The sequence below is a fragment of the Schistocerca nitens genome, chromosome 4 (genome assembly GCF_023898315.1).
Source record: "Schistocerca nitens isolate TAMUIC-IGC-003100 chromosome 4, iqSchNite1.1, whole genome shotgun sequence".
NCBI lineage: Eukaryota > Metazoa > Arthropoda > Insecta > Orthoptera > Acrididae > Schistocerca > Schistocerca nitens.
This window is the reverse complement of record NC_064617.1, coordinates 67,017,534-67,038,237: the sequence shown is the minus strand read 5'-3', so window position 1 is coordinate 67,038,237 and position 20,704 is coordinate 67,017,534. Positions and strand designations below refer to the sequence as shown.

General features: G+C 45.9%; 1 protein-coding gene and 1 non-coding gene across 4 annotated transcripts in view; both read right to left on the bottom strand.

Moving 5' to 3' along the window:
- Positions 1–501: 501 nt before the first annotated feature.
- The window catches only part of LOC126252856 (arylsulfatase I-like), a 281,029-nt gene continuing 260,826 nt past the window's right edge, over positions 502–20,704 (bottom strand). For all 3 annotated transcript variants that reach the window (XM_049953808.1, XM_049953809.1, XM_049953807.1), the window contains 8 exons: positions 19,716–19,875; positions 18,439–18,665; positions 16,250–16,508; positions 16,001–16,158; positions 15,615–15,750; positions 11,896–12,246; positions 7,332–7,555; positions 502–2,352 (listed from right to left, as the gene is read on the bottom strand). In XM_049953808.1, coding sequence (XP_049809765.1) covers positions 1,987–2,352; positions 7,332–7,555; positions 11,896–12,246; positions 15,615–15,750; positions 16,001–16,158; positions 16,250–16,508; positions 18,439–18,665; positions 19,716–19,875 — 1,881 coding nt within the window. In that variant the 3' untranslated portion in view covers positions 502–1,986. The remainder of the gene's footprint in view (positions 2,353–7,331; positions 7,556–11,895; positions 12,247–15,614; positions 15,751–16,000; positions 16,159–16,249; positions 16,509–18,438; positions 18,666–19,715; positions 19,876–20,704) is intronic.
- On the bottom strand, positions 3,969–4,041 carry Trnaa-cgc (transfer RNA alanine (anticodon CGC)). Its single transcript has one exon. It is a non-coding gene; the product is annotated as a tRNA-Ala (tRNA).

Sequence of the window (20,704 nt, the reverse complement as noted above, 5' to 3'; positions counted from 1 at the left end):
TATGTTTCGTTTCATACTTGATATTTCTGGCTTTCATGTATGTATAGTTCCTATTGAAACACATTTTCCGTTTACAGTAAGTCTAGTGGTCCGAGAACGTCCAAACGGGAAGTAAATCACGCATTTTTTTTATTAACTACTAGCTATTAAGAGAACATTCTCCCGGTGAAAGCTGTTGTAAAATCTCAGGAACGAAGGAAGAGGAATTGAAGTTTAATCGCTTACTTCCCTGTGATGATGATAATGTTTTTAAAGATGTCTCTTAAGGATGGATTGGATGGGATTGGAACAATAAGCACGCTGTGGTCTGTTATTCAAAGAAATCTTCCAAGCACTTGTCTGAAGTAAAATGGAAAACACAGAAAATCTAATAGCCACAAGTTTCTACTCACAACCTTACTTTTGTGCAATCTTATTTCTTTTGTACTATACGTTTTAAAACAAAGAAAGAAAAATACAAGATCAATTTTAGAAAAATATTTTATTACAATAACAGTGAAATATAAATAATATAAATTACAAAATCATGAAACTTATCACATTAGTGATTATGGGCGATGAAGTGAACAATATTACAAATGAAAAATGAATTTGTGACACTTTCATACTCAACTGCCTGAAATCTGCAACAACAGCTAAAGGCTGAAAATGATTGGTATGTACAGCGCAGTGTGTCTGATTATTACAATGTATATGTTACATACATTATACATATATATCATGTAGTATGCCTAAGACCATGGACAGCAGTCAGTGACATGTTATATCACATCAAATATACCTCACTTTACAGACCCCTCTTACGTAAGTCTAAATGAGGTAGCAGATCAGGAACCTAATACCATAAAATACTTCTGTATGGTGATTTGTATCACCTTTATACCCCTTTCTTTCTTACATCTGGTATTGAATGGTTCAAAGTGAAGGAACTTTCAGTAATAGAGAGAAAGAGAATATGAATTAAATTATCATAGGAAGGAACATTTATAATAATGTATACACCACTTTGATCTTGGTGCGTTGCTTTAAACTCTTCTTGGATAATTTACTCAGGTTACCAGATTTTTGTACATTAGCGCGAAAGCTACATCTTAAAATATGGATGATCTTTCTCATTCTGTTCAACATTTAAATAAATTAAATTACATTAGGCTGTGCAGTGCTCCTGGCACATTTAGAACGATCGTGATTTTGTCACTGGCAAAATTTCAGTTAAATTCTACGATTCTGCAATACATTCTCACCTGCCTATTATTGTTTACAGATTTTTTACGTGTCATTTTACCACACTGGTGAGAGGGAAAAGTGACAACTGCACCACTTTTGTTGTGCTCTGTTGCTTTTGTCCAAGGCACCAAACCAATATTCGTATGATAAGTAATACCGTTTTTTCGTTTTAAGGTGCATCTGAAAATGACATATAAAGAATTGGAATCACTTTTCCTATTATGCTGTGTATCATTGTCAAAGATTGCATAGTTTGTAATGAAAGAGCATTTTATAAAAGTGTAAAAGTTAACGTATTCTCTGAACTGCACAGCAGGAGGTGTGTGAAAAAAGGCAAGTGACCATTTATATTTGAAAACAAATCTGTTGGAGTCTGAGCTACATTTCAGTTCTGTAGAATATAGTGCCAACAGAACAGAGGTTCCACTCTCTGCTCTGAAAATGATGGGAGCGTTTTGCGTACAGTGCCTTGCATCTATTTTTAATGTATCATAGTTTTTTTCATAACACTTGAGGAATCCAATCCGGGTGGTTGTTGGAAATAACGAAGCTCTAACAAGAATGTTACGTTTGTGGAAGTTTGTTTGTGATAGGCAGTTTGTGTGTGTATGTGGCAAATAACTGACAAGAAACCACAATTTATGATGTCACCCTGTACACACACACACACACATGCACACAGACATAAGCATTGTTACTGCGAGGCTATGAGCGATTGCCTCGAATTTTGAAACTCCGGTTCCTTCCCAACTGCTTGGGTCATTTCTTCTCCTCATCATCTGACGGCCGTGCCGAAGTTTTCTTCATGGCCTTCTCTTCCTTAAGAGCTGCCGCTGGAGAGATGTTGAAGACAGCGAGTGCTTTGACGATCTCCTTGCCGAGGTCTTTCTCGGTGCGGAAGGCACGCAGCACGGCAGACGTGATCCCCAGCGCGACGGCGAGGAAGACCGTGACGACGACGGCCAAGTTGAGGGTCGGGCTGGGCTTCATCTGGAACGGCTGTTGTGCGGCCGGCACGTCCTGCCACGGTGCCCACGTGTTGTTGTAGAAGGCGGGGTTCGCCCGCGGGTCCACTGGAACGTTGTTTGGAGGCACCATCGTCAACCTGTACTGCTGCACTGCCTCCTGGAAGCGTCAAACAACCACTTGTAACAATGCACAGCGTCTTATACGTCTTCACATTAAAATGAAAGTGGGATACTGCTGCTATTACCTGCTACAACGGAATCATCTCACACTTTCAAATTTACAGGGTGTCCAGAAAAGGACTCCCTAATTTCAGAATTAATTATCTCGAAAACAAAGATCGATAGAGGAATGCAGTAAACGGTATGTTTATTGTGAAAGCTGTAAGAAGTTTATACAGCAGTTTGAAATAATAGTTACAAAAGCTGCTAACAGATGGCGCTGTAATCGCCATACGTAATGCCTAGTATAAATAGTGATCCGAAGCCCAGAGCGATCAGTTTCACTATTGAAACGTGAAAGGAGGTTAGCGTACCGAAGGAAGAGATTAAAACCATGTACTCCATTGAACAACGCGTTTTTCTGGTGCTAGAGTACCATAGGTTAGAAGAGAGTCCTACAGCAACAAGGCGAAGTTTTCAAGCACGATTTAATGTTCCAAAAGGACCCGATGCGAAAACCATTCGTACGCTCTTCGCAAAATTTCAACGAACAGGCAGCGTAACTGATGATCTAGTGGGGCATGTTGGCCGCAAGAAAACTGCAGTTACGCCTGAAAATATCGCCACAGTTTCTGGAATTATTCAGCGAAATACAATGTCATCCGTCCGCAGAATTGATTCTGAGACTGGTCTGAAGCGTTCCAGCACGCAGAAAATACTGAGAAAGAGCCTATACATGTTTCCATTCAAAATTCAAACGCACTAAGCCATACCCGTACGAGCTGTGCAACAAAGGGTTGCCTTTGCTAATCAGATGCTCACAATGATTGATAGTATGTTGGCTGCATCTGGTTTACAGATGAAGCACACTTCCACCTGAATGGATACGTGAATAAGCAGAACTGGCGATTTTGGGGTTCCGAAAAGCCATATTGGTGTGAAGCGAAACCCCTGTATTCTCCCAAAGTTACTGTGTGGGCTGCAGTATGCAGCAGAGACATTATTGGCCCTTTTTTCATTCGAGAAACGGTCACTGGCGCACGTTACGTTACAATTTTGGAACAATTTGTCGCCACACAGCAAGCGTTAGAGGATCGACCAGGTACTGAATGGTTTATGCAAGATGGAGCCCGACCACATCGGACCGAACAAGTGTTTCGCTTTCTTGAGGAATACTTCGGGAATCGAGTCATTGCTTTGGAATATCCAAAATTTACTGGTGCAGGCATGGATTGGCCTCCATATTCGCTGGATTTGACTCCCTGTGACTTTTTTTTGTGAGGTACAGTGAAATACATGGTCTACCCGAAGCATCCCGCCACGCTGGACGAGCTTGAATCGGCGATCTCTGTGGTATGTGAATCCATTTCGGTTGAGACACTACGAAATGTGATGGCGAATTTCATTCTTCGTTTGCGCCACCTCTGTAGTGCCGATGGTGGTGGTGGTGGTGGTTAGTGTATAACGTCCCGTCGACAACGAGGTCATTAGAGACGGAGCGCAAGCTCGGGTTAGGGAAGGATTGGGAAGGAAATCGGCCGTGCCCTTTCAAAGGAACCATCCCGGCATTTGCCTGAAACGATTTAGGGAAATCACGGAAAACCTAAATCAGGATGGCCGGAGACGGGATTGAACCGTCGTCCTCCCGAATGCGAGTCCAGTGTGCTAACCACTGCGCCACCTCGCCAATAGTGAACATTTTGAAAACATTGTGATGTGATTGTTTGCAAAGATTGTTTTCATACGATTATTTCACTTATGTATGCTGATATGAGCTGTACAGCGTACAGCGCCATCTGTTAGCAGCTTTTATAACTATTATTTCAAACTGCTATATAAACTTCTTACAGCTTTCACAATAAACATACCGTTTACTGCATTCCTCTATCGATCTTTGTTTTCGAGATATTTAATTTTGAAATCAGGGAGCCCTTTTCTGGACACCCTGTATTACCTATAATAACATACTCACACCATCATCTACATCTAAACTCTGCAAACCGAGGGGAAGTGCATGGTAGATGGTACTTCTAACTGTACCACATATTCTAAAATTTCTCCATTCCTGTCATCGCGGCTGATACAGCAATCAGTACAAGCTTCGACTTAAAAATACGGTCTTGGTTGCGAAGCTCTTTATTTTAAAATTTGGATGACACGTGTCGCCTTTGGTAGGCGTATTCAGATTCTAGAAAATGGTCGCGGCACACGCCGTCCGTAAAATGATTACACTAAGCGAGTACGTCAGCAAAATGCAATTGGGATATGAAAAAGTTGAAAATCCCTAGTGCGTGTCAAGTGGGTTCCTTACTCGTTGCCAAGCGTAAAGGACGCCTCACAAGTTCGGAACAGACGGATAGCAGAGCTTTATGGAGCGGAAGCACAACATGTATCAGCGACCCCACTGACAAACACAAAACATGTTGTGCTCCCGCTCCATGAAACTCTGCTATGCATCCGATCCTCACTTGTGCGGCGTCCCGAGAAGTTTGGGAATTTCCGAACACCCTGTATAGATCGGAACGTGGAGTAAATTTTAACGCTACTGTCAGGTCTTAATTTGACCACCACCTCGGAAATAGCGATATGTTCCGAAAGAAATTTGTGCTAGACTGGGATTCGAACCCGGATCTCCTCCTTACCAGGATGGTGCGCTGACCGCTGTACCATCCGGACATTGTGACCATCGCAACTGCACACTTCCCATCAGACCCAAATTCTCAACTTATCTACACATTACTAATGTAGTGCTCCTTGGCCATTATCCTCATTAGAAGTTCGAAAGAATAGTCAGATGGCCTTCAGCACTATGGGACTTAACATCTGAGGTCATCAGTCCCCTAGAACTTAGAACTACTTAAACCTAACTAACCTAAGGACATCACACACATCCATGCCCGAGGCAGGATTCGAACCTGCGACCGTAGGGGTCACGCGATTCCCGACTGAAGCGCCCAGAACCGAGCGGCCACTCCGGCCGGCTCGAAAGAATAGTCACCACATAAATAATTAAGGTGAGGAAGACCAATTGATCACTTCATTGCGGATGTACACCACGCTCGAACTCTTACAGGTATCGGGGAAGTACCATGGGTAATGACGATAGTGTGCAAGGGGCATTACATAAATAGTGTGTGGGTAAGTTGAGAATTTGGGTCTGAAGGGGGTCGTGCTAGGTTAGTCCGTACAGTTGGTTGAATACTCTGTCAAGCACTTAAGCCTGAATTCCAGAGTAACCATGTAGATGTAGATGGACATGCAATGGCTACTGTATCTGGATGGCATAGTGGTCAGTGTGTCTGCCTAGTAAGCCGGAGATTTAGGTTCGAATCTAAGCCAGCACGAATTTTCAACTTCCCCAATTGATTTAAATCTATGCCCAATGGCTCATAATATCATAAGTTACTTTGTGTCTCGACTGATTCATAACGGCTCGGGGATCGGAAGGAACAGAAACCACACATACAAAGTTATACCATTTTTTTACAAAATACCAAGAAATACCATCTAGTTCATGCAATTTCCGCAACAGGCAGCACATCTGCCATGGTTCTAAACTACACTACTGGCTATTAAAATTGCTACGCCACGAAGATGACGTGCTACAGACGCGAAATTTAACCGACAGGAAGAAGATGCTGTGATATGCAAATCATTAGCTTTTCAGAAGATTCACACAAGGCTGGAGCCGGTGGCGACACCTACAACGTGTTGACTTGAGGAAAGTTTCCAACCGATTTCTCATACACAAACAGCAGTTGACCGGCGTTGACCTGGTGAAACGTTGTTGTGATGCCTCGTGTAAGGAGGAAAAATGCGTACCATCACGTTTCCGACTTCGATAAAGGTCGGATTGTAGCCTATCGCGATTGCGGTTTATCGTATCGCGACATTGCCGCTCGCGTTGGTCGAGATCCAATGACTGTTAGCAGAACATGGAATCGGTGGGTTCAGGAGGGTAATACGGAACGCCGTGCTTGATCCCAATGGCAGGCATCTTATCCGCAAGGCTGTAACGGATCGTCAACAGATGGGGACGCTTGCAAGACAACAACCATCTGCGCGAACAGTTCGACGACGTTTGCAGCAGCATTGACTATCAGCTCGGAGGCCATGGACGCGGTCTCACATGACGCTGCCTCACAGACAGGAGCGCCCGCGATGGTGTACTCAACGACGAACCTGGGTGCACGAATGGCAAAACGTCATTTTTTTTTTGGATGAATCCAGGTCCTGTTTACAGCATCATGATGGTCGCATCCGTGTTTGACGACATCGCGGTGAACGCACATTGGAAGCGTGTATTCGTCATCGCCGGCGTGATGGTATGGGGTGCCATTGGATACACGTCTCGGTCACCTCTTGTTCGCATTGACGGCACTTTGAACAGTGTACGTTACATTTCAGATGTGTTACGACCCGTGGCTCTACCATTCATTCGATCCCTGCGAAACCCTACATTTCAGCAGGATAATGCACGACCGTATGTTGCAGGTCCTGTACGGGCCTTTCTGGATACAGAAAATGTTCGAATGCTGCCCTGGCCAGAACATTCTCCAGCTCTCTCAGCAATTGGAAACGTCTGGTCAATGGTGGCCGAGCAACTGGCTCGTCACAATAAGCCAGTAACTACTCTTGATGAACTGTAGTATCGTGTTGAAGCTGCATGGCCATCCAAGGTCTGTTTGACTCAATGCGAAGGCGTGGCCGTTATTACGGGTACTGATTTCTCAGGATATATGCACCCAAATTGCGTGAAAATGTACTCACATGTCAATTCTAGTATAATATCTTTGTCCAATGAATACACGTTTATCATCTGCATTTGTTCTTGGTGTAGCAATTTTAATGGCCAGTAGTATAGTGTGCGAGAAAGAGGCGTTACCACAGCCGTGGGTTATCACCTCTAACTTTATTTCTGGTAAGTCTAATACTGGAGTTTAGCAACGGTCCCAGTGACGCTTTGCTCGCACGCACCTGCAGACTGCGCAGGAGGAGCGGCTGGGAGGTGGCGAGGTTGACGGTCTCGCAGGGGTCCTCGCGCAGGTTGAAGAGGCAGGGCCCCTCCATGGGGCGGCACTGCGTGGCCTCGCTGGCGTTGTCGGCGCGCCGCGGCGGGCAGCGCACCTCGGCCTCGTGACGCAGCCTGGCCACCGTCTCCTCCGAGAGCAGCTGCGTCGACAGGTGCTCCTCCGCACCGCCTGCACACAGGTGAGGACAGGGCGTCAGCACACGTCGCCAGCTCCGCGTCTCACAGGCAACCCCACAACTTCCGAAATACACTTCTGGTGCCCATAAGGCGGGATAAGAGCGCAAAACACTGCAATACCATCATCCTACGTGTTCTGTGTAGTTGTGAGTGCATTATGTCGGATCTAAGTGAATTCGAATGTGGACAAATTGTTGCTGCTCGTATGGTGGGTCCTTCTGTGACCAAGGTAGTCAAGCTGTTTAGTGTTTGCAGAGGCACCATATCGAAGATAATACCGGACAGACAGAGAAAGCAGAAAAGCATCATTAGCTAAGTCTCTTCGCTGATCCATTATGGATCGTAGGACGACGGCTGGCATGAACTCCTTGATGCAATAATTTACCAACAGCCGTATGTATTGTAGAAATTTATTTTATTTTATGAACTTCTGCGTGCTACCAGTTTCGGCATTACATTGATGCCATCTTCAGACCACATTCGTCACAGTCGTAAAATCGTTATACACGGAAGGAGCCATATATCTGGATCCGTGAATCAATCGTCCTGCAACAGCTCTTGGTTGCCAGGCGACACAGACTGAGGATCCAGTTACATGGCTCCTTCCGTGTATAGCGATTTTACGACTATGACGAGTGGAACCTGAAGATGGCATCAATGTTGTGGTGTGCGTACTGTAAGACCTTCGGTACACACACCATCAGATTATTTGACTTGTCGCTTTAACGAAGTAGGCGAGTGTCAGCAATATGTCTCGTGGTCTTATCGTGGCGTGTTTATCTTCTACCGTTAGGTCAGACGAAAGTGTCTATACATTTATCTTCATGGCTATGGACAGGAATATGGTAATCTTATTAGGTGCAGACTGAAACTTGACTATAGACTGGTACAGACCAATGCAGACTGGTACAGACTGGTGCAGACAAATGCAGACTGACTAATCGGAGGTCTGTACACTCGTTATAATACCTCGCGCGTTCATGTATCACTGCGCGAGTGTGATCCGCGAGGAGAAAAGGTTCTACTTTAGCAGAAATCTCATTGGCTGCGTTACATATTAATACGCGGATCGGCGGAAGCAGAATTTGGTCCGTCTCTAAGACAGCGCCATCTCGTAGTGCGGAGATGGACGAGCGCTGCGCCTGCGCTGTTGTGCTTAGCGGGTCGCGCTCTATTGGGAAAGTTGTATACGCGCTGACTACGAGGAACTATGTACACAACAAATGTAATGCCAAAACTGGTAGTACATAGAAGTTCATAAAATAAAATAAATTTCTACAATACATACGACTGTTGGTAAATTATTGCATCAAGAAGCCTCAACATAGACTGAAGCGTGTGTTGAGTGAGCGTGACATATGGTCGCTGAAGAGGATTGTGACGAAATGTAAGATTCACTGAAGAACACGGTGAGCGCTTTAAAAGCATGGAGCTACATTGCGGGCTGGAATTTCAAAACTCCTCACCAGTGATGCAAATGTCTGCAACAGGAAAACGTCGTGCCAGAGCTATAAAACCTGGACTACGGAGCAGTGGAAGAAAGTCACTGTGTTGGATGAGCCTCGCTTCCCACTAACTTCTGGCAGAGTTTAAAACCAGGAGCGAAACGTGGCGGGGTCTGGTAATGATTTGGGCAGCCATATTGTGGTTGTCCATGGGCCCCATACTCTAGAACTTCGCACTGCTGCCACGGATTATGTGACTATTTTGGCTGATTGGGCCATCCCGTGGTCCCATGTTTTCCATTGGTAACGTTGTGTTCTAATATTTTGACTAAAGTTCAGTCTTGATCACGTCATGTATGTTTTAAAGATACAGGTAACCGGTTTCGATTCTTTCTACAAAACCATCATCAGACCTATGGCTCCTTAGGATGGTAGGCGGAGCTCTCCTCGCTGCTACGCAGTCAACTGATCAGTTCGTAGCAGCGAGGAGAGCTCCGCCTACCATCCTAAGGAGCCATAGGTCTGATGATGGTTTTGTAGAAAGAATCGAAACCGGTTACCTGTATCTTTAAAACATACATGACGTGATCAAGACTGAACTTTAGTCAAAATATAACAATTAATTGATCACTGCTTTCCAATAATGTTTACCAAAGTTGTGTTCTAACACAACATTGCTACTGTTGACACATCCACTGTTGTGTACAACTTCTTAGAGGTGGGCTATAGTGTTGTGTGGCAGTTGTCGTAGTTGGAAAGCTGGACAGGAGCAGAAATGATTAGCAAACAAGGTAACACAACGAACAGAAGATTTACTTCACTAGTATTTCTCCAGGGGTACAAAGACTCATTACAAATATTGCAGCAAGCAACAGAATCCAGCTATCACAACGTTATCACAGAAGAGGGTCCAAACGCGACTGGGCTAAGCCGCTTTTACCGGGCGTCCTGTATTGTGGCCGAAGAGGATGCTCATAGTACAGAGCTACTGGTCGTGTGGCTCAGCGGGCACGCACCACTGGGTCCTCCAGATCCCACATGGCCGCTATCGGCGTCACATGGAAATTCGCCATTCCGTTACCAATCTGGATACAGATGTATCGAAATGTGATATCACATCCAGGACTGCTTTTTTGAGCAAGAGAATGAATTGTCGCGTCTTCCCTGGCCGCTACACTCGCCAGATCTCAATATTATTGAGCCTTTGCGGTCTACTTCGGAGAGAAGTGGGCGTCACTGCTATCCACCTCCACCGTCTTTACTGGACTGGTCACTATTTTGCAGGAAGAATGGTATAAGGGTTCTCTTGAAAACTACACTCCTGGAAATTGAAATAAGAACACCGTGAATTCATTGTCCCAGGAAGGGGAAACTTTATTGACACATTCCTGGGGTCAGATACATCACATGATCACACTGACAGAACCACAGGCACATAGACACAGGCAACAGAGCATGCACAATGTCGGCACTAGTACAGTGTATATCCACCTTTCGCAGCAATGCAGGCTACTATTCTCCCATGGAGACGATCGTAGAGATGCTGGATGTAGTCCTGTGGAACGGCTTCCCATGCCATTTCCACCTGGCGCCTCAGTTGGACCAGCGTTCGTGCTGGACGTGCAGACCGCGTGAGACAACGCTTCATCCAGTCCCAAACATGCTCAATGGGGGACAGATCCGGAGATCTTGCTGGCCAGGGTAGTTGACTTACACCTTCTAGAGCACGTTGGGTGGCACGGGATACATGCGGACGTGCATTGTCCTGTTGGAACAGCAAGTTCCCTTGCCGGTCTAGGAATGGTAGAACGATGGGTTCGGTTTGGATGTACCGTGCACTATTCAGTGTCCCCTCGACGATCACCAGTGGTGTACGGCCAGTGTAAGAGATCGCTCCCCACACCATGATGCCGGGTGTTGGCCCTGTGTGCCTCGGTCGTATGCAGTCCTGATTGTGGCGCTCACCTGCACGGCGCCAAACACGCATACGACCATCATTGGCACCAAGGCAGAAGCGACTCTCATCGCTGAAGACGACACGTCTCCATTCGTCCCTCCATTCACGCCTGTCGCGACACCACTGGAGGCGGGCTGCACGATGTTGGGGCGTGAGCGGAAGACGGCCTAACGGTGTGCGGGACCGTAGCCCAGCTTCATGGAGACGGTTGCGAATGGTCCTCGCCGATACCCCAGGAGCAACAGTGTCCCTAATTTGCTGGGAAGTGGCGGTGCGGTCCCCTACGGCACTGCGTAGGATCCTACGGTCTTGGCGTGCATCCGTGCGTCGCTGCGGTCCGGTCCCAGGTCGACGGGCACGTGCACCTTCCGCCGACCACTGGCGACAACATCGATGTACTGTGGAGACCTCACGCCCCACGTGTTGAGCAATTCGGCGGTACGTCCACCCGGCCTCCCGCATGCCCACTATACGCCCTCGCTCAAAGTCCGTCAACTGCACATACGGTTCACGTCCACGCTGTCGCGGCATGCTACCAGTGTTAAAGACTGCGATGGAGCTCCGTATGGCACGGCAAACTGGCTGACACTGACGGCGGCGGTGCACGAATGCTGCGCAGCTAGCGCCATTCGACGGCCAACACCGCGGTTCCTGGTGTGTCCGCTGTGCCGTGCGTGTGATCATTGCTTGTACAGCCCTCTCGCAGTGTCCGGAGCAAGTATGGTGGGTCTGACACACCGGTGTCAATGTGTTCTTTTTTCCATTTCCAGGAGTGTATTATGGAATCTCTTTCGCATGCCAATGGATACGGCATTGTAAAGTTTTGCGTTTTTGGTGTTTGTATATTTTTGTCGATTCCTTGTGTGTATCGGTGGAGTAATGGTCTAGATGGCACATAACCCGTACTCGCACCAGGGCTCTGTTACTGACCTGTGTTGCCGGCGGTGACGGCGGCCATCTTCTCGAGCAGCTGGCGCTCGGTGAGGAAGCCGGCGAGCGCGACGCCCGTCTTGGAGGCGAGCACTCGCGCCACGTCGTAGGCGGGGGCGGCGCCTTGCCCCAGCCCCGCACCCCCGCGCCGCCGCGGCTCGCCGTACCAGCCGTCCCAGGCGCCGCCGGTGGAGCCGGTGACGTACTTCCAGCCGCCGCGCACCAGCGCCGCGTACCCGTAGATGTCGTCGATGTTGTGCAGCACCTCGGAGCGCGGGGAGGGCGCGCCCTCGCTCAGCGACGCCCACATGTCGACGCCGTCGACGCGGCCCAGGTCGCGCACGTCCATACCTGCGGGCAGACAGACGACGGCGCTCAGTGGGAGGGGCGCGCTCGGCGAGTCGGTGAGGTAAGGCCGCACCCACTCCGCACTGTGTCGAACTAGCACGTTATATCGAGGTGTGCATCCACACTGTGCAGACCACAGTGAAGTGCATTGCACGCGGTATTTCCCTTTGTACCACATATTGGGCAGAATTTCTGTTCGGTGAGGTGGAGAGCAACTTGTTCTAAACGTCGTTCAGGTGCTAATTGAGACGAGTAGGAAAAGCAATCCTGTAATATTCGAGTACAACATTAGTGGTGTGCAGCTTGACACAGCCACGTCAGTTGAGCAGCTGTGTGTGTGTGATGTTGCAAAGCAGCACGTAAGTGATGGAGTACTTAAGGTTGGTTGTAGGGCGAACAGTCGACTTTGGCTTAATGGGAGAATTCTAGCAAACTGTGGATCGTCTGTAAAGGAAACCGCAGACCATAGTGAAGTGCAACGCTTACGGTATTTCCCTTTGTACCACATGTTGGGCAGAATTTCTGTTCGGTGAGGTGGAGAGCAACTTGCTCTAAATGTCGTTCAGGTGCTAATTGAGACGAGTAGGAAAAGCAATCCTGTAATATTCGAGTACAACATTAGCGGTGTGCAGCTTGACACAGCCACGTCAGTTGAGCAGCTGTGTGTGTGATGTTGCAAAGCAGCACACGTAAGGTTGGCTGTAGGGCGGTCGGCTCTGGCTTAATGGGAGAATTCTAGCAAACTGTGGATCGTATATAAAAGTGACCGCTTACACAACACTTGTACGACTCATTACTGCTCGAGTGTTTGAGATCGCCACCAGGTTGCACTGAAGGAAGACGTTGAAACAGTTCAGAGGTGTGCTGTTAGGTTCGACCAAGACGGTATATTACGGAAACTGTCCGTGAACTCACATGATAATCTACTGAGGGAGGAAGTCATTTTTGTAAAATACTCTTGATATTGTCGGCAATTGCGACGTAAGGACCACGAAAACAAGATAAGAGAAATCATGCCTCATACAGAATACACAGACAGTAATTTTTCCTCGCTCCGTTTGCGAGTGGAATAGAAAAGTGTATGACAAGCAGCAGTACAGAGTTCCTTCCGCTACTCACAGTTTGGTTGGTTGTGGAGTATGTACAGGGTGCACAAAATAAAATCAACCCAAAAAATATTTCTTGCACATTAAAATAGGCTATCCAACTTACATTATCTTCACCTAGGTGCAGAAGGTGTAAGTTGGCTTGCCTATTTTAAGGTGTACGAAATATTTTCCACACTAGTTTCATTTTGCCTATCCTGTATACAGATGTAGATGTAGATACAACGATTTCTTGCTATTCAAATTACAAGTACACTTGAAGGCCAGAAAAAATCACGGCTTAAAAGTCTCTATGCTCACTATGATTAATTTTGTCTTCCTGGTCACTATACAAGCTGTAGTATATTGCTAGGTTCCTTAAGCTGTACTGGGTCTCAGAATTCTTAAGTGAGCTCAAAATTACGTAGACTAGCCTGTTGCCTTAGGTGACAACACAGTGACAATGTTTTAATTTTCTTTACTATTTATTTCCGCATCAGCTCACCCTGGTTCTGAAATATTATTAAAAATTGTTGGCTTCCCAGGGATAGCTGGACTCTGTCTTCAAGCGTATGATAGTCCAAGTTTTTCAAAGCTTCTGTGACGCTCTTTTGTGACTCAAACATATCTTTGACCACTCGTGCTCATCTTCTTCGCATACGATCAACATTTCCTGTTAACCCTACACGGTAACGGTCCCACATACTTGAGCAGTATTCTAGGAGGGGTCACATGAGCGTTCTGTAAGCAATTTCATAGAAAGAAGAGTGGCGTGAATAGTCATAGGCTTCTTCAACTAGCGACAGAATGTAACAGAAAACGTCGAAAAATCTTAAATTCCAGATACGCAGATCTTGTGAGAAACTGCTTAGAAAACACCAAGAACCGTCTTCCAGGTCTAAGTACGAACGTCCTGCATCTCGCTACACAGCCATTCTGTTTTGTTGGTAAATGTAAGCAGACAGTATGTCCAGAATGAATTTTCACTCTGCAATGTAATGTACGCTGTTTTGAAACTTGCTGGCTGTTAAAAACTTCGTGCCAGCCGGGGCTCGAAACAGGGACCTTTGACTTTCGCGGGCAAGTGCGCTACCGAATGAGTTTAGTTTGATGAACACTTGCTCGTGGAAGACAAGTATCCTGGTTTAGAGTTCTGGTCATGCACGACGCAGGATTCGAACCTGCGACCGTAGCAGCATCGCGGTTCCGGACTGAAGCGCCTAGAGCCGCTCGGCCACAGGGGCCGGCTAGTTATACTGGGAAGCTACAGTTTAATATGGGCTCCGAACCACTGAGTAGCTTTGCTGTTTCCACATATCAGAGTCATTGCCAAGAGTTTTTTTTAAGGCCATAAATGGCAGAAAAAAATCCTAGTACTGACTGAAGATCGAATCCCGAAAACTTGGATTTGTAGTCTGTCTTTTACAGTCATACGCCGAGCCACAGTGAATACATATTGGTACAAAAGGGCTCACTGGAAAAAAGGAAGATTTACGTTTAACTTCCCGTCGACATCGAGGTCATTAGAACACTGAAGAAGAGTCCTGCCGAAGTAACGAAGAAATGTTGTTAAGCTTTCCTTTCTGGAATTATTTATATACGTCTTTGTATTCTAGATCACTAATGAACGGCGGTATGATAATGTTCGGTATGGATAAAAGATTAAAATAATCACACATCAGTCAAAGATAGGCGAAGTTTTAAAGGTGATACGCCGACCCATGGGAAGGTTAATGTTCTTTGTGACTAAATATGCTTCTTTTTGGGGAGCCGCCCCATTTCCACCTTTCACCACAGACTGCATTACGAACTGACATTATTCACAAACAGAGTGAGGTGCCAGGGGGGTTAAGGCGCTGACTCGCGTTGAGGAGGATCGATCTTTAATTACTCGTCTGGCCATACAGATGTAGGTTTTCTGTGTTTTGCCAAAGGTACTTGATGTAGAAGTTGGGACGATTGCTTGTAAAAGTACACAGCTGTGTTCCTTCTCCATCTATCCTTACTCTGAGACTGTATCCTGTCTTTTATAAGATCATTGTTGATGGGACCTTAATTCCTACTGCTTCTTTAGCTGAACTGGAGAAAGTTGGGGGAAGAAATCGACTCCCGGCTGTTTTAAGAAAACTACCTAGCACTCCCCTGGAGCTATTATGGAGACTATGGAAGAGACTGGAGGATCAGTTGGTGGTACCGACTTTGTTCCTTGCGATTGCGAGTCCAGTACCTCAACTACGGCGACGTTCGGATAGGTTCAGAAGTGGCAGGAAGGAGAGGAGGGCTCACCTGCTGCAGAGTAGAGCGTGGGCAGCCAGTCGGTCATGTGCATCAGCTGGTTGGACACCCTCTGGGTCCTCTTGAGCAGCGGGCTCCAGACAGCCGCGACGGCGCGCACCCCGCCTTCCCAGGGGCTGTGCTTCTGCTGCAACACGTCACAAGAGGACACCGTCAGTCTAGCCACAACTGCAGATCACCTTGCAGTGATAAACAGGAAAACCTCTAACATAACTGTTATCTTTCGTTTGACATGAACCATTTCAACAACCATCATCTTCAGATTATGAGGTATAAACTTAGGACATGAATCAGACTTGTGTTTAACGTAAAGTGGTATCAAGCAGCAGACAAAAATGTACAGCTGGGGCTGTATTAGTGAAACAGACGTTACTCACCCCTCTGAACGGCCAGTTGGAGCCTCTGTTGGAGTGGATGCCGTGCGTGGGCGCCCCGTGGTCCGACATGAAGACGATTATCGAGTTGTCCAGCATATTGCTCTCTCGCAGGGCAGCCATCACATCACCCACCGACTTGTCCATGCGTGACACCATAGCTGTAAACAGGAAAGAAACACAGGGCTGTTAGACACGCGAGAGCGTTGCGGGTGATGCAGAGAACGCTTCAGCAAGTGGGGGGTAGCTCACCGGCGTAGACGCGCCGCTCCGGGTCCTCGATGTGGCGGAACTTGGCGATCTCCTCGTCGGGCGCCTGGAAGGGGTTGTCCTGGTTGCCGGTGTGCGGCGCCAGGTGCGCCAGGTAGAGGAAGAGCGGGCCGCGCGACTGGTCGTGGCGCCGGATGATGGACACCGCCTCGTCCGTATACAGGTCCGTGGAGTACTTGCCCGCCGCACTGTAGTCGACGCTCATGTTGCGCCGCATGTCGTAGCCCGCGAACGGCGAGTTCTGGAAACGCGGAAGCTACCGTTAACACTAGCTGAGGCGCGTACAGACCTAAATGACGCGCCCCTCACCCCCTGCGTCATCCTTTTATTTATTTTCTTTAATCCCTTTCTTTCTCTTTTCATTTCTTTTTCTTTCTCTTTTCGTTTTATTCCTTCTTTTCGTTATCTCTTTTATCCTTCTCTTTTCCTTTTTCTTTCTCTCTCCCTCTGCTTTTCTTTTGTTTTCCTCTTTTCTAATACGTTACCTTTCCTACCTTTTTCTTCTATTTTTCTTTTTGTCTTTTGTTTTTTCTTTTCTGTCTTTATTTTTCTCATTTTTCATTTCTTTTCCTTTTCCTCTTTTATATTTTCTTCGAATTTCCGCTTTTAACTTTTTATTTTATCTTTTAGCTTTTATTTTCTTTGTTTCTCTTCTTTCTGTTTTCTGTTTCCACAGTAGTTGCAGCCACCTTCAGTTCTGCCAGGAATTTTCATAATTACTCAAGTTATTACTTATTCAAGTTTTCTCGATTGATGAACTGACAGAATCGATGATATCCTGTCTTAATTTAAATGGAAGCCTTACTGAAAGTGGATTATGATGAAGAAGAAATGAAGCATTTTTGGGGGGAAGTAAGATGCTTAATGTATCGCCGGCAGTGTGATCATTAAGGATGAAGCACTCTTTCTGATTTTGACTTTCCATCCTAACAGATGGTGCGAATCCATCAGTGTTATGATATATATATATATATATATATATATATATATATATATATATATATATATATATATATATATATAAATAATTTAGAAGTTGTCACACCTTATCGGTAGTGAGATCGGCTTAAAGTTACTCATAATAACAGTCCAAATATTAAGACAATACTGTTTTCTAACCAACTTCGATTCCATCAAGATCTGTTGTGCAGATCGACCGTAGATTTTAAAGGAGACGGACACAGCAGTCAGTCCCAATCTAATTAGTTTTTATTATGCTTGTAAATCTAGATTTCGGATATTCAGTGCATTTGCGTTACAATTCAAGAGACTCGCTGCAGTTCATTTCACCATATGTTCTTACAGGTGTATATCACGTACACCTGTATGTATATCTGTATTTCACATGTACGTGTAAGAACATATGGTGACAATAACTGCCGCGTGTCTGTTGAATTGTAAGCAAAATGCACTGAAGATGGCCATTCAAGCGGAAATCTAGATTTGCAAGCAAAATAGAATCTAATGGGAATGCGACTGACTGCCGTGCCCTTCTCCTTCAATACTATCTTCTGTCTTGCGTGTGTGATAAGTCATCATACAATGTCGGCATTTAAATTTGAATTAAGACCATTTATAATGGGACTGTGTGTGTATCATTCTCTACAAGTACCAGCCATTTATGGCATTAAAAACAAACCTCTGTGATAAACCAGAGTAAATATTATTCCGAAAGGGCACAGAGACATGATAAAATGCTGTCCTATGCCCCATGAGCCACGTCGTCACCGGTTAAAATTATATATAATTAATATAAAATTATAAAATTATAAAATTATAAAATTAATATAAAATTATATATAATTAATTATATATAATTACTCTCTCGATCCTCTTCCCCAAGCTTGACCAACTGAGAGAGTCATCATCATCTTGGACAGTTGCCAGTGGCTGGAAACTGTCCAAGATGATGATGACTCTCTCAGTTGGTCAAGCTTGGGGAAGAGGATCGACAGTGTCCTATATTCAATGGAGCCCTGCGACTGTTGTTTGAAGTGGCTCGACCAAATTGCGGCAAACGTAAATGTGGCATATACAGACAGAGATTTGACCCTCGGTCGTTGGCAGAACAGAAGGAGAAAAAGTTCGGTGAGCAAGCGGTAGAGGCATAGCTGGATCTACGCTGAGACTGGTGGTAGAGAAGGAGACTGCCAGCAAATACTCGCTCTTACCGTGGCCTTGACGGTGTGGTCGTAGTAGTCCTGGAAGCCGTTCCAGTAGCCGAAGTGCGAGTCGAAGCCGCGGTAGGTGGGCGTGTACTCCTTCTTGAAGAAGCCGAGGTGCCACTTGCCGATGGCGTGCGTGGCGTACCCGGCGCGCTTCAGGTGCTGCGGTAGGATCTTCTCGCCCAGCGGCAAGCCCCACGGCTCCGGCTCCAGGATCACCAGGTGCTGCATACCTGCCAAAGACACCACCTCAGTTCCACGCCACAGCAAACAGCTACATCGTCACTTAATTTAATATATTTCCTGTCAAACATCTCGTCGTCTTCAGAGTTCGAGGCATCTAGCGCTAGTTAAGGGTGAAATTTAATGGTATCCTCTATGGAGGGAGTAATGACAGAGGAACGTCATCTGCGGGTGACTTTGATGTAGATTTTGCTTTCATCTGCATTTGCATATATATCTCCATTTATGTCTTCTGCTGCATTTACATCTATGGTCCACAATACACGTTATGCTGCGTGGCGGAGCTCACTTCTCGTACCACTTCAATTCCTCCCCCCCCCCCCTCCCCTCAACCCTCTCGCTCCGCCCCATTCTCGTCTTGCATACTTGGGAAAAACGGTTGCTGTAAACACCCGTATGAACTATAATTTCTCCTACTCTCTCATCCTGGTCAATTCGCTAAATTTATGCATGAGGAAGTAAAATTTTGTCTGACTCTTCTTGGACCGTAGTTTCTCAGAACTACAAGCCTCTCCGGGATACGTAGCTTCATTTCAAGTAGATGCATTACTCTGTACTTAATCTGCAAAGATCTGAAGATGGGCTATAACGGTCGAAACCGGTAATCACCTATATGACATAGCAACTGTGAATAAACTAAATTATTAGCTATAGCTAGTCAATAGTCGCTGCATCTCTCTATAGACAATATTCTGCCATTATATAGATAATTCAAGCTCAAAAACCGTTTACTGATTGCCTATCCTTTCGAGAGAAACTGGTTTTACACTGGCATTCTCTTTCACTTTTCTCTTCAATAAGTCGTCAATTTTTTCTGAAATTGTAGTCGTTTTTTTTGTCTATACATTTACATCACACATACTGATTTCCATCCCATTCGGATAATTCATTCTTCTTTTTTTGTCTTACAGTATATATTTACATTTAGCGTTAGTGACTGGCTATTTTTTGGTCTTAGAATGTATACATACATTTAACATTAGTTGGCACAGACACACACACACGAGCGCGGTCGCGGACGGATGCCATTGTGAACTTACCGGTATGCGTAGGGTATTTTCCGGTCATCAACGCTGCTCGGGATGGCGTGCAAAGTGCGGGCGCGTAATGGTTGTTGAGGATCACCCCGTGGTAGGCCAGCGCGTCGATGTTGGGCGTCGGGATCTGGTCGGACCCGTGGAAGCTCACGTCGTTCCAACCCTGCACGTGCGACGAGACGGTAAAGTCAGGTGCAAACAAGCAGTGGATTGGATTGTTTGGGGGAAGAGACCAAACAGCGAGGTCATCGGTCTCATCGGATTAGGGAAGGACGGGGAAGGAAGTCGGCCGTGCCGTTTCAAAGGAACCATCCCGGAATTTGCCTGGAGCGATTTAGGGAAATCACGGAAAACCTAAATCAGGATGGCCGGACACGGGATTGAACCGTCGTCCTCCCGAATGCGAGTCCAGTATGCTAACCACTGCGCCACCTCGCTCGGTAAACAAGCAGTGCCATTAGGAACTATACAAGGAGGTTATCTTGTCCTAAGTGCTTATGGAAACTACCGGGATTGTCGGAAGATCAAGCAAGATATATTGCAATACTGTGTATGAATACGGACAAATAGTATTAAATTGATGATTGGTGTCATTATCGTGTAACGTTTGTTCTCTCTAATCTCCATGCCAGTTCCTCCCAAAAATTCGTTTGTTACTTTTATCGATCACATGCTTTGCTTTTCACCGCGTACATTCTTTCATCGTATCTACTGGCGAACCGCCGAGTCATTCATTAATTTGTTTCCACAAATCTTGCAGTTTATCAGTGAACTTATGGTAATTTCAGGATGGGCTCTTGTGTTTGGATTACGTTAGGTAGAAGTTTACAGTATCGTCATCGATATTTCAGCTATTTGTGTTCGAAATAAATGTTTCACCGTGTGCCGCGATACTGCGCTGTAATGAACCTGATTAAAGGTGTGGGTCGTTACAAGTCTCGAAACACAAACTTTTCCTTTCGCACTAAATGCTCTTAGGAACTCTGTTAGTA